The sequence below is a fragment of the Bison bison genome, unplaced genomic scaffold, assembly GCF_000754665.1.
Source record: "Bison bison bison isolate TAMUID 2011002044 unplaced genomic scaffold, Bison_UMD1.0 scf7180017864166, whole genome shotgun sequence".
Lineage (NCBI taxonomy): Eukaryota > Metazoa > Chordata > Mammalia > Artiodactyla > Bovidae > Bison > Bison bison.
Window position 1 is genome coordinate 805,146 of NW_011494738.1, and position 14,201 is coordinate 819,346.

Below are 14,201 nucleotides of genomic sequence, written 5' to 3' on the forward strand. Positions count from 1 at the left end.
TTGCCTGGAAAATCCCATGGATGGAGGAGCCTGGTAGGCTGCAGTCCATGCTAAGGGTCGGACACGACTAAGCGACTTCACTTTCACTTTTCACTTTCATGCATTGGAGAAGGAAATGGCAACCCACTCCAGTGTTCTTGTCTGGAGAATCCCAGGGACAGGGGAGCCTGGTGAGCTGCCATCGGGGGTCGCACAGAGTCGGACACGACTGAAGTGACTTAGCAGCAACAGATAGCATATTGAAAAGCAGAGACATTGGATATGGCATGAACTAATATTTTTCCTAAACATAGCTGAGTAACAGTTCATAAAGTGGCTCTTCCACAACTTAGTCTACCATTCTCCGCTACATGGATTACAAAATTGTTTGGGTATTTTGCCATTCCAAATAATAATGTAGTAATTAGCCTAGTACATAAATCTTTACTGGTTTATTTCCATAGTGTAGATCCCCAGTATTGGTATTGCCAGGGCAAAAGTTACTATATTTTTAATATATCCTTCTTCAATTTTAATTTAACATAATAGCCTCCAGATTACTTTCTCAAAAGGTTGAGGCACCTGACGTGAAAAATGCATTCATTGAACAGCACTCAATGTGACTGCTTTTTTAAATGTTATCCAGCTGATGATGGAAAATGTATTCTGTGTCTTAATTTGTATTTTCCTTGATACCATCTTTTCACATTTTAGTGTTTTTGTATTTTATCTGCTCTGAATTGCCTATTATCTTTTTCTTAGAGCTCTTATATATTAGAGATATTGGCAATTTATCACATTTTGGGGAACAGAATGTCCCGTCTCATTTGTCTTACCTTGACTTGTGGCATTGTTTTCCATATAATTGCTATAAAATTCTTTATGATGACAAATATGTCTGTATGGGTTTTTTTGTCTTGCTTAAAGTCTTCTATGTCCTGCTACTGGTGCTGCTGCTAAGTCACTTCAGTCGTGTCCAACTCTGTGCGACCCCATAGACGGCAGCCCACCAGGCTCCCCCGTCCCTGGGATTCTCCAGGCAAGAACACTGGAGTGGGTTGCCATTTCCTTCTCCAATGCATGAGAGTGAAAAGTGAAAGTGAAGTTGCTCAGTCGTGTCCGACCCTCAGTGACCCCATGGACTGCAGCCTTCCAGGCTCCTCCATCCATGGGATTTTCCAGGCAAAAGTACTGGAGTGGGGTGCCATTGCCTTCTCCACTTCTATGTCCTAAGTTTATACAAATATACTCCTTGATTTTCTTCTAATATGTTTGTTTTTTTCTTTTTTTTTTGCCACGCCTCTTTAGTATGTGGGATCTTAGTTCCCTGGCCAGGCAGGGATAGTCCCCTGTATTGGGAGTGTGGAGTTTTATTTTGTTTTTTAATAATTTGATTTTTTTTTTTTTGGCTGTGCTGGGTCTTCACTGTTGCAGGGGCTTTTCTCTAATTGCAGGGAGTGGCAGCTACTCTCTAGTTGCCTTGTTCAGGCTTCTCATTGCAATGGCTTCTCTTATTGTGGAACGTGGGCTCTAGGACCCGCAGACTACAGTAGTTGTGACATATGGGCTCAGAAGTTTCAGTTCCAGGGCTCTGGAGCACAGGCTCCATAGTTGTGGCACACAGGCTTAGTTGCTCCAGGGCACATGGAATCTTCCCCATCAGGGATCAAATCAGAGTCTCCTGCACATGTGCTCAGTTGTGTCCAACTCTTTGCAACCCCTGGATGGTAGTCCACCGGGCTTCTCTATTCATGGGATTTTCCAGGCAAAAATACCGGAATGAGTTGCCATTTCCTTCTCTAGGAAATCTCTCCAATCCAGGGATCGAACCCATGTCTCCTGCCTTGAAGGCAGATCCTTTACCATCTGAGCCACCAGGGAAGCCCAGGAGTATGGAGTCTTAAGCACTAAACCACTAGGGAATTCCCCTAGCTTTTCTCTGGATGGATGACCAATTGTACTAACATCTTATTAAATAAACTATATTTTCCGTACTGAATTAAAATACTTGTGATACATAATGTTACCGTATACATTTGTCTTATGTCTGAATCATCTGTCCTTTTATTTCACAAGATAAAATGAATGAGAATGTTTATTTTGTCATTATAGTATCTCTGGTATAAAGTTTAATATCTGCCTAGCACCTCTTCTGTTTTCTTTTTCATAATTTTCTTGGTTCTTAGACATTTGTTCTTCCACAGCAACTTAAAAATAACTTTATCCATTTCATCCTGATTAGAGTTACATTAAACCTTTATATTTTGAAAGAATTGATGTTCTCATGCTAGATTTTCCTGTATGGCTTTCTATAAATAGTCCTTTCTGAAATGACTGCTTATTGGTCCTATTTAAATGGATATATCATATTTGAATGAATATCCAGTATTTAAATGTTTATATTGCATTAAGATTTCAGTTATTATAAACATGCTGTTTTAATAGCTTTGTGTGCATGTTCATTCACCAGCAACGTATGAAATTGCCTGTTTCCTCAGGTATTTGCCAGTACTTCAGTCTTTTTAATCCCGAATAAACTAGTTCTTACCCTTCTATAAAAAAGAGGTGATGTTTTAAGTCTAGCACTTCTGTCCACACCTGTTTTAAGTGTTACAGTGATCACGCATTCATACCTTATGTGGCCTATTTCTGTTTTATTTTCAGATAATATTTAGAACCTCTTTCGATAGACACAACTTCTTTTAGTAACTTCCATCTGTGAACGAGGGTTTGTAATGGGACTAACTTAGAAAATCAGAAGCTTTGTGTTTTAAAGGATGTGGCTTAGTGGTATCTATAGAATAAATTAAGCTACCTAGGAGAGAGGTTATAAGTTAAAAGATAAACAAACATAAAAATAAGGGATTGAAATCAGTTGTGTTTCATCAAAGTTTTAGTAATATTGCTAAATTTGTTTAGCTTTATTTAACCAGGGAAAAGACTAGTTAAAGGGAAATTTTCATTTCAATATTCTAAAATGTGAAAAGCCAAATTATACTGCTTATTTACTACTCTGTCACTCTTTTACAAATACAGTCTGATCTCCCATAGTACAGTTTACCAAAGATTAAACAGCTTATTATAATCTAGAGGTAGTATTGATTCACAGATGATTTTCCCAAGGCAAAGAAAACTGGAATAGCCTTCACCAGAAAAGTAAAGCAACTCCTTAGCTCTCCTGTATAAAGGTAACAGGAGCACCTTTGGCTGTATTTTCAGAAAATTTAAAAGAAGCACCTACTTCCAAAGCTTCCCTGACTCCCTTCTCCCCCCTATCCCACAAAGAGTTAAGGAAGTCTTGGCTCTTGGCAGGTTGCACCATTCTTGTCCCCTTCCTAATGACAGCCCTGCTGATTCTAAGCTGCCTTCACTATATTGTCTCATGTCCACCAGCTCTGCTCTAAATAGTGCCAGCATTTGTATTGTGTGGGTTTTGTGTATTTTCTAATCTCTCTGCCTTGTAGCTCTCTGCCTACCAGTTGGCATTTTGTTAGCTCCCTACGTAAGTTTTACAAGTTTTGAGTGGTCTTTCCTTAATTCTATTTTTCTCAAAACCCAATTATTTTTAATGCAGTTTTGCTTTTTACTTCAGATGAACGTATACATTTCTTTATGTAGAAATACCTGTACAATAATTAACATTAGATTATCCACTTATTCCCTGTATTTTTTTTAATTAGGTGCTCTCCGTTTTATGAGGCGAATAATTGGCCTTAAAGATGAATTTTACAATCGTTACATCACGAAGGGAAATCTTTTTGAGCCAGTTGTAAATGCTCTTCTGGATAATGGAACTCGGTACAATCTATTGAATTCAGCTGTTATTGAGTTATTTGAATTTATAAGAGTGGTAAGTTTATATTAAAAGATTCTTAGTAAAAATATATGTTTAGTGATGTTAATATTTTATATTATGAAATTCATCATAGTATTTTAAATCATGTTTACTCTATATTCTTCTCAGTTCCTTTTTTTGGGGGGGGGGGTGCAGCTAAATGGCTCGGGATGTTTAGCATATGTGGATGTTTCACTCTGGCATGCCATTCATATGATATCTGTGATCTATTGTAAGGGTAGTGATAAAAATAAATAGAAAAGTTGAAAATAATTCCCTTGGTAGACATTAATATAAGATGCATAAAAAGTAGGATGTTATGATGGAATTTTAAGTTGAAGAGACTGTTAGGTGAACTATTCCAACTGCCTTATTTTATTAATGAGGGCTTGAGACACCCAAGTGATTAGCTGACCTATTCAAATGCATTCATTTGTTTAGGAGCACAGTCAGGGCTTGAAGATAACGGTGCAGCTCAGTCTCGGGCAACAAAAGAATTGTCATAAAAGATGTAGAGAAAGCTCTATGTGAATAGCAGAGATAAGATGAAAACTGAAGAACTGGTACAGTAAATTTACCCTGTCCCACACACTGAAATGATTCCACTGGCGGACATGGCCACATGATCAGAAAGAACTTGAAAAAAGAAAATCAAAGCTAGAAATTACTTTTTTCTTGCAAGTCAAATTTGAACTGATGACACACTATTCTCAAGTCAACATTATTTGGCAGACTTGGAGTAGTCATTTGCTATGAGTATAATTTGCAAAAAGGATGAAGAAGATAGAAGTACTAGCCTTAGAAAAAAGGGAAAATAGTTAATTAGCTCACCAACTTTCTGAACCCAGGTTCACAGCGCACTGTTCTGTGAATTAGAGATTAATTTTTATATTTTTTCCTTTAAAATTTTTGTTGAGATACAGATCAAATGAAGTGTAGGGTTCATAATGCCATCCCTATTCCTATGATTGAATTTGTTTTTCTGAAAATAATTTTGAGTGGTTGATAAATACACTTTGAATCCCAAGACTTAGCTTTTTTTCCTGCAATATATTTTTTGATTCAGATATTCAGGGGAACTAGTTGAAAGACTTAAAGTCAGATTATGGTTTATTTTTAAAGAAACCGCATGTATACTTTAGTCCTGGATCACAACCTGTTTTTAATAATGAGCCTGCTTTTCACCATGGCATCTGCATTGATCGCTTAAAATCATTAAGAATTTAGAATTTATTACTGTTGGTCTAGAGAACTGGAAATACACAGGAGGAAGTCAAGTTGTTTTATCAGATATGTGTATGTGATATAGTTGGAGGAATCTGTTTATTTTTTAGTAAGACTTACCTTGCTTTGATAGTTAAGCAAGGAGTCATTAAATAATAATTTTCAGTGTTTTTTGAAAATATAATTTCAAAATCTGCTTTCTAACTAGGTGTGCACTCTTGATCAGGCCATCTAGTCTCTCATAGGCTCAATTTTCCCTTTCTGTAAAATAGGGATAATAAAGCCTATTTCATAGAATTGTCATGAGAGTCAAGTGAAATTGTATGTGAAAGTGCTTATTTTAAGTTGTAAAGTACTATTATGTAAATGCAAAAAATAAATAGGTGATATAAAGTAAATACATTTATGTTTCAAATGTTCTATATAGTCTCCCAGAAGGGCTTCAGGGAATTGCTTCTTTTTTTCCCAAGTTTTCTTTGGAGTCCTGGCTCATGTATAAAGAAACTAGGACATTTATTTTTGGAAGGTGATTTGAAAAACCTTTTTTTCGATCAGCTTTGGAACTATAAAAGAAATTTTTTTAAGTTTTTCTTCTAGCAAGTATTGTATTGTATTTGAAATATAAATTTTGTGCTTATACAGGAAGATATCAAGTCTCTAACTGCACATATAGTTGAAAACTTTTACAAAGCACTTGAATCGATTGAATATGTTCAGACATTCAAAGGATTGAAGACTAAATATGAGCAAGAAAAAGACAGACAAAATCAGAAACTGAACAGGTATTTTTTAAGTATATTACATTTATAACCTATAAAATTATGTCCAAAGCCATATGTAGTTTGATCTTACATATGAAATTTACCCAGGAATTTCCTATCATTAGAAAATACAGGGTTGTATAGGAGGGTAGGCTGTTCTCCCTGCCCTGAATCCTTTATATAAAAAATTACTGCTCCAAATCTTAACTCAAGATAAAATTTTAGGTTAGTGTACAAATATCCTTGGAGTGTTCTCTGGTTACATATTCTTTCACAACTGATTATAAGTTATACTCAGTTAAAATTATTTCATTTCCTCTTGGTTATACGTATTTATTCTCATTTAAACTGGTCAGGAATTTTAAGTCGTTACTCAATACTTGTGATATATTTCTTACAGTGTACCATCTATATTACGTAGTAACAGATTTCGCAGAGATGCAAAGGCGTTGGAAGAGGATGAAGAAATGTGGTTTAATGAAGATGATGAGGAGGAAGGAAAAACAGTTGTTGCACCAGTGGAAAAATCTAAGGCAGAAGATGATTTTCCAGATAGTTATGAAAAATTCATGGAGACTAAAAAAGGTATTAAAGTGTTGAATTTTTGATTAGCTCATTCTCTTATTTAGTATAGCAATTATATAGTTGCTTGTGAGGTTGTGATCACAGTTTATAAAGCATGAAAGGCATGCTAAATAAAAACCTTTTAAATAAAATTACCGCTTTTTTTAAATCTGATTTTTCAAAACATTTCTCATGTTTAAAATATTTTTCTTGAAACCTGCTCTTTTGTGATGCTCTTCATTTGCTATTTAGAAATTGCATTGTCTGTTTATACTTTGCCTTCTGTGAACAGTTACGGCTTTATGTTTATACTGAAGTCTCCAATAATGATAGAGATCATAGAGATCCAAAGAAACTTTCCAGTGCACTCTGTCATTTACAGCTGAGGAAACTAAGCTTAAAGAGAGAAGTACTTTGCTCTTTGAAATTTTTTAATTGTTAGTAAAACTTTCATAAAGATAAAATGTCGAGAGGGAAAGTAATAGTAAAATTTCCTGTCTTTCAAATATGCTTAACTTGTCTGTAAAACTAAGACCTTACTAGTGTTTTTCAAAAGAAGCAATCACTTTTAATTCTATGACTTGAGAAATTACCACTATTAGATAGTACCATACTGCATATATCATTTAAATGTTTCAAAAAAGTTATATCTTGAAGGGCAAAAGCACTTCCTAGGCTTTAGTAAGTTGGTGATTTTGAATGTTAGATTTTTCTTAAGGCATTTCTCATGAGTTAGTGTTTCATTAATTTCTTAGCTACATTTTCCTTGAAACTCTTCTTACCAGCCTCACTCATTTTCTACTCACTGCTAAGTTCTGTTTACTTCAGCCTGGGGGAGCAAATAACCTGTGAAAATGTCCTAAGAAACAGGTACCTTTTGGTAGCCAAATTCTTTTTTTACTCATTACACCCACTGCCCTAACTATTGTCAAAAGAGGCAGTGAGGCAGTACCTGAAGTACTGCATAAGAATCATATATAAAAATAGTAGCAGCCAGATGTTAAAAGATAGTAGACACCCTTGTCATAAAGGAAACAGATAAAGGAACCTGGAATATTCAGAAAATAAATAAGCATGATCATAATCATTTTCTTTAGGCATTTTTGACTTGTGAGAGAGATTATTAGGTTTTCATGAGTATGGAAGTATAGATTTAGTGAGTGGACGATTTAGAGAGACAATTAAAAAAAAGACAGCAAGTGAGACCTTGGGAGGGTCCTAGTCAGAGCAGTGGAGAATTCCAGGGTAGGGTGGTTAATCAGTTAACCTGATTCTTAAGGTCTTTTCTAACCCTGGGATTTCTAAGATGACAGCTAATGAAGACGTATCACTGTACTCATCATGCTCTGCCCACTTAGTTCTTACAAAAAAACAAAAGTTATTGTTCTTTTCAGATGCTTTGACTTAGCAATATTTACCAACAAAGATTCAAATATTTATGTTTGCTTTAGCAAAGGAAAGTGAAGATAAGGAAAACCTTCCAAAAAGGACATCTTCTGGTGGCTTCAAATTTACTTTCTCCCACTCCACCAGTGCTGCTAATGGAGCAAACAGTACAAACAGCAAATCTGTAGTGGCTCAGACACCACCAGCAAGTTCTAATGGATCCTCTTCCAAAACTACAAACTTGGCCACATCCGTAACAGCCACCAAGGTATGTGAAACTGCTCTACACACAAACAAACTTTGCTGTTTTCATCTTTAAAATTATTTCATGTTACCTGAAGAAAAATTGGAATAAAAATAATTTCAAAGAAGAAAAAAAGTTGCACACATTGTCATAAGAAAATGACTGTTAACATCTGACTGTTCTTTAGGTGTGTGGGTTTATCTGACACAGTTGTGGTCTTTGTATAAATACGCACAGTTTTGTATCCTGCTTTTATTTGTTATAAAAATTTTTCTATGTTATTAAAACATTGTTGATGACTAGAATTTCATTTTATTTAGCTGTATCATAGTATTTGTAAGCATCCCCTCCCCCCACCAGTACTTGGGAGGACATAAGTCGATTCCGGTATTTCACTGACTACTGCTGCTATTGCATTTTAAATTATTTTCTTGGATAAATGAGTAAAAATGTTTTTGAACATATTGTCAAATTCCTCTCCAGAAAGACTATACCAGTTAGTTACCATAAGCATTGTATGAGTATGCTTGGCTCACTGCCACTTTGGCAGTGTTATTTTAATGATTTTTAATATTTATTATTCAGTAGCAGAAACAGTATTAATATATATATCATTCCCCAGTTGTGTCTTTTGTTACCAGTAAAGTTGAATATTAGCCTTTTTGATTTGCTCTTCTGTTAATTGTCTCTTCATAGTCTTGCCTTTTTTAAATTGGTTTGTTATTTTAGTGAGTGAGTCTTTAAGAATATTATTAATAACCTTTTTGTCATTCACAGAGCAAATGTATTTCCCAATGGTTACCTTTTTTATGTAAAATAGTTTAAATTGTATATAAAATGTTTTTATTTCCTTTATGTTATCATTATATGTAAAAATATACTTTTCCCCAAAAAGGAGTGGCTTAAAAATAAAAAGGCATATAAATATAGGACAACTTTAGTATAAGGGTAGAAGGACAAGAGAAGGCCATAGTCAAAAACCTAACTGAAGTCAAGCTCGTTTTAAACACAAAATACAAGTCTGAGTTTTTTTGTTTTTTTTTTTTTACAAAAATGTAGAATCTTAAGTATTTGTAGCAAGGTGGGTTCTTGACTAAATGTCACAGAAATAGCATTTTCAACGGGATTCTTCTGTTTTGTAAAACACAGTTTATGTTAGGGAATAAGAACTTTTAAGTTTTCATTTTTTTGATAGGACAATTTAGTGTATTATTGTGACACTATATTAAAAATATTATATTGTTTGGATTCAGATCTTGACTCTGCCTCTTTTTATCTGTTAAATCTCTCCAGGCTTTAGTTTTCTCATTTTAAAGAGGAATAAATCAGTACCTCCTTTATCAGTTTGTAGTGAAGATTAAATTATTTAATAGATGTAAAGAGCTTAGAACACTATTTGGCACAACTCAATATATACTAGCTTTTTTTCTTTAAGTCAAAGTAATACATGTACTTGCTTTTAAAAGGCAAATAGTATTAAAATTATTGAGGAAAAAACAGTCCTCTTTTCCTCTCCACAGAGAAAGCTTGGATATCTTCTATTAATACCTGTTTATTTCTAAACAGTGTGCTAATACTGCCATATTATTTTACCACTCCTTACCACATCCTCACCCTTATTATTCTCTGTATCACAATTTTTGGTTAAAACAATATTTGATAATCTTATAGCTATAACAATGTAAATATTTTTATTAATTTTTTTCCTGCTCTTTTCTATAGTGTATTTTGCTTTGTAACTTTTTTTAAATAATTGCCACCATTTTTTCATTCGTTGCAACAGTTATGTGCCTCTTACTCATTCTTTCAGTACCTCTCAAGTTAGTTTCCACATAGTCTCTTCCTTGGAGATGTCTCTCTTGAAGACTCCCATCTTGTCCCAGCCTGAATTGGTTGCTATCTAGACTTGCTGCACAGCTGTTGTCTTAAGGCTGCCTCTGCCATCACCCTAATACTTACTTTGCCTTTCTTTTTTTCTTACATTGACTGTTTCCTGGATCTCAAGTCTCTGTTCTCTTTCTTGATTTTCCATTTCATTTATTGGAGCGTACCCTCTCTGTTTCCTGAGAAAAGGATTCCATGAGAGATAAAAGTATAAGACCTGGCATGTAGGAAGATGTCATTATTGTATCCCCATACTTGATTGACAGTTTAACTGAATGTAGAAGGAACCAAATTAGAAGTAATTTTCTTCCAAAAATTTGAAGTTATTGCTGCCAAGAAATCCAGAGACATTCTTATTCCTAATTCTTCGTGTGTGAATTTAATTTGTCTTTCTTGGAGGCATTTGGGGTTTTATCCCTGTATTCTGAAACTTAAAAATGAAATACTTTGGGCTTTCTCAGTTAAAAGTCATGACCTTTAGTTTTGGGACACTTTATATTCTTTCACTATAGCTTTTTGTTTGGATATTGTGCCTTGTTAATTTATCTTATAATTTTTCTCTCCATTTACTCATTTTTTTAATGGTTCTATTCTTTGGGTTGTCTCCCTGAGTTTTCAGTTTATTATCCTTCCAGATAATTTTTTATTTATGAACAAGCAAAATCAAGTGCAAGCACAAATGCTTATTTTAGCCTTATGACACTAATAGCAGATTGCCAAATACATTTGATCTACATTTTTAGGGGGAACAGGTAGAAAAATAGTAATTGTTCTTAGAAAACAAACTAATTGTTCAGTCACTCAAGACTATCACAAAAATTTGATATTGAGCAAGATAGGAGCTCACAGAGTAAAGCAGTAGTTATATTGGCTCTCAACCTTTTTTCAATAAACTGACCACATTTCTAAGTGAAGGCAAATTCTTTATCACCAATGGTCCTTTAACCATTTCACCATCATTGTTTTTCAGGTGTCCAGAAAATTGATTCAGAGATAGATAAGTTCTTTTTTAGATTGCTTTCCATTATAAGTTATTACAAGATATTGAATATACTCCCTGTGCTATACAGTAGGTCCTTGTTTGTTATCTGTTTTACATATAGTATTGTGTACATGTTAATCCCAAACTCCTCTAATTTATCCTCTCCCTCCTCCCTTTCCCCTTTGGTGATCATAATTTTCTATGTCTGTGAGTCTGTTTCTGTTTTGTAAACAAGTTCATTTGTATCGTTCTTTCTAGATTCCATGTATAAGCAATACCATGTTTGTTTTTCTGATTTCATTGCATATGATAATCTCTAGGTCTATCCATGTTGCTGCAAATGGCATTATTTCATTCTTTTTTATAGCTGATTAATATACCACTGTGTATGTATACCACATCTTCTTTATCCATTCATCCATTGATGGATACTTAGGTTGCTTCCATGTCTTGCCTATTGTAAATTGTACTGCTCTGAACATTGGGGTGCAGTTTGTCAGAATATATGCCCAGGAGTGAGATTACTGTATCATATGGTAACTCTGGTTTTTTAAGGAACCCCTCCGTACTGTTCTCCATAGTGGCTGCACCAATTTACATTACCACCAATACCGTAAGCGGGTTCCTTTTTCTCCACGCCCTCTCTAGCATTTATTATGTGTAGACGTTTTTTTGATGATGGCCATTCTGACCAGAGGAGGTAATACCTCATTATAGTTTTGATTTGCATTTCTCTAATAATTAACAACATTGAGCATCTTTTCATGTGCCTGTTGGCCATCTGTATGTCTTCTTTGGAGAAGTGTCTATTTAGATCTTCTGCCCAATTTTTAATAGGGTTTTTTTTTTTTAATGTTGCCTTGAACAGTTCATTAATTTTGGATTTTAACCCCTTACTGGTCGTACATATCATTTACAAATATTTCCTCCCATTCAATAAGTTGTCTTTTCATCTTTGCTTTGCAAAAGCTTTTAAGTTTAATTAGGTCCCATTTGTCTATTTTTGCTTTGTTTTAGGAAACTGATCCAAAAAAATAATGTCATAGAGTATTCTGCCTTTGTTTTTATCTAGAAGTTTATAGTATTTGGCCTTACATTTAGGTCTTTGCTTCCCTGGTGGATCAGAGGTTAAAGCGTCTGCCTGCATTATGGGAGACCTGGGTTCAATCCCTGGGTCAGGAAGATCCCCTGGAGAAGGAAATGGCAACCCGCTCCAGTATTCTTGCCTAGAGGATCCCATGGATGGAGGAGCCTGGTGGGCTATAGTCCATGGGGTCACAAAGAGTCGGACATGACTGAGTGACTTTAGGTCTTTAATCCATTTCGAGTTTATTTTTGTATATGGTATTAGAAAACATTCTGATTTCATTTAAAACATGTATATATAAAAGAATTTGTCCCTTTTCACCCTGGCACCTTACCCTACCTGCCCTTCACTGTGTCTGAAGTCCTGAAATGCAGAACATTTCTGGCTCCTCTTCCTTATGGTTGTTATTGGTTGGTGAGCTGGAATCTCCTGGTGGGAGATCTCATGGTGGGGGTGGGCATGCAGTAGGGGAATGAATTGTAGAATTGAGGACTCAGTTGTCTGTTTCACTGACTCCACCATTAACTATCTTTATCTTCCCTGATTTGCCTAGTATTTTAGTACTCTTTCTTTCTACTCTTTTCTGGGGTTAAGATGAATCAGTTTGCTTCCTTCTCATTTCTATATTCTCCTGAAATACTTCTTTCTTGACTTTGTTCTCCATTAAAAATGAGTTGTTTTGCCTCTCTGATTTCTTTTTCAAAAATGCCTTGACATCTTTCATCTGCTGTTTTCTCATTTCCTTTTTGGTCTTTGTTGATACATTGTCAGAAATAAAAAATTTTAAAGAGAGTATAATCCCTGGGAAAGCAATCCAACAAGGAATTTAACTTTGGTGACGTATCCGTACCATGGAATACTAGAATTTAAAAGAATGATATAGAACTTTGTGTACTAACATTGAAAGCTGGTATTTATTCAAAAACAACATTTATAGTTGTATATGAAAAGTCTGGAACCTATCAAATTCTTCACAGTATGCATCTGTGGATTTATAGTTCCTTTTACTTCCAATATTTATTTTGTATCTTTATTCTTTATGCTAAACATGATTTTTAAATGTACAATGAGTTTATGGTGTGTATATGTATAGATAATAGAGATAAAATTAAAAAATTGTGTAGCTGAGTGTTTCAGACAAAATATTTATTGATCTTATGCCAAAAATTATTTTTAATTGTTAACCTTTTGGAACTGAAATGTGTGTACCTTGTGATATATAGGATTAAAAGCAGAATTAAAACTTTCCTTTGCTGTCATTCCTGTGACTATCAGACTGGTGCCTTTTGTACTGTAATTATGTCTTCTACCTCTTAACTCCACTCGTCCAACTTGTTTAGCTAGAAACCAAATAACAAATGATGATTATGGTAATAGTAGCTAATATCAATTAGCAAATAGTAACTACGTACCAAGCACTGTACCAAGGGCTTTATAAGTTAAATTTAGCCATACTGCTTCTTGCTTATCCAAATTAAGATGTGTGTGTTATCAAGCTGAGAAGCAGAAAGATGCTCACTATGTAAGTTTTATCTTGTTCACAGACTTTCTGATAACTGTTTCTAGCTGCTCAGAGCCCTTTGTTGATTAATACTGCAGTGCTTCAGTTATATTCTGGTAAAGTGTTAATGCCAGATGCCTGGATTCTTTAGGTATAAAGCTACTTAGGTTTGAAATACGACTTTATTTCTGTTGTATTTGCTTATCCTATAGAGATCTTAAGGGTTTGAACTAGATGTAGTATATAAATTTCATGGGATTGGCTCATATTAATGCATACCTGAGGACATATAATTTTCTGGGTAAAGTATCCAGAGCTTTAATAGAATTTTCAAAGGGGTCCATTACTCATGAAGGGTCCAACGCCTAAAATACCACATCCTTTTCTTTTAGTTAGAGAGAGCTAGCCCTCAATTTTTTAGTCATTAGGTTTTAGAAACCATTTCATGTGTTTATTATGTCAGCCATTTTTAAGTATTTTTCAAAAGCAGAACAAAAACAACGATGTGTACTAAGTGATGAAATACATACATGAGGAACAGACTAAAAGGAGACTCCTTGTCACTGGCTGGCTATCCTCTCTAGTTTAAGATTAGAGAAGTGAACTAGTTTACTTCCAAGGTCTTTCCAGCTCCAAATGTCATGATTCTTTGTGAGTCCTGCTATTTGGAGATAAGTTATTTTCCACAGTGAAATTTTGCTGGATTATCCTGAGCCAAGTAAAAAAGTTGAGGGTAATTTAAGAATGCCACCAA

At 34.6% G+C, this 14,201-nt stretch overlaps 1 protein-coding gene across 4 annotated transcripts in view; it reads left to right on the forward strand.

Annotated features, from left to right (window-relative positions):
* SMEK2 (SMEK homolog 2, suppressor of mek1 (Dictyostelium)) overlaps positions 1-14,201 on the forward strand; it is a 53,943-nt gene that overhangs the window by 37,084 nt on the left and 2,658 nt on the right. For 3 of the 4 annotated variants that reach the window (XM_010841649.1, XM_010841650.1, XM_010841651.1), the window contains exons 13-16: positions 3,660-3,829; positions 5,681-5,820; positions 6,200-6,384; positions 7,815-8,017. In XM_010841649.1, the coding sequence (XP_010839951.1) occupies positions 3,660-3,829; positions 5,681-5,820; positions 6,200-6,384; positions 7,815-8,017 (698 nt within the window). The remainder of the gene's footprint in view (positions 1-3,659; positions 3,830-5,680; positions 5,821-6,199; positions 6,385-7,814; positions 8,018-14,201) is intronic. The other variant, XM_010841648.1, reaches the window with a different exon arrangement.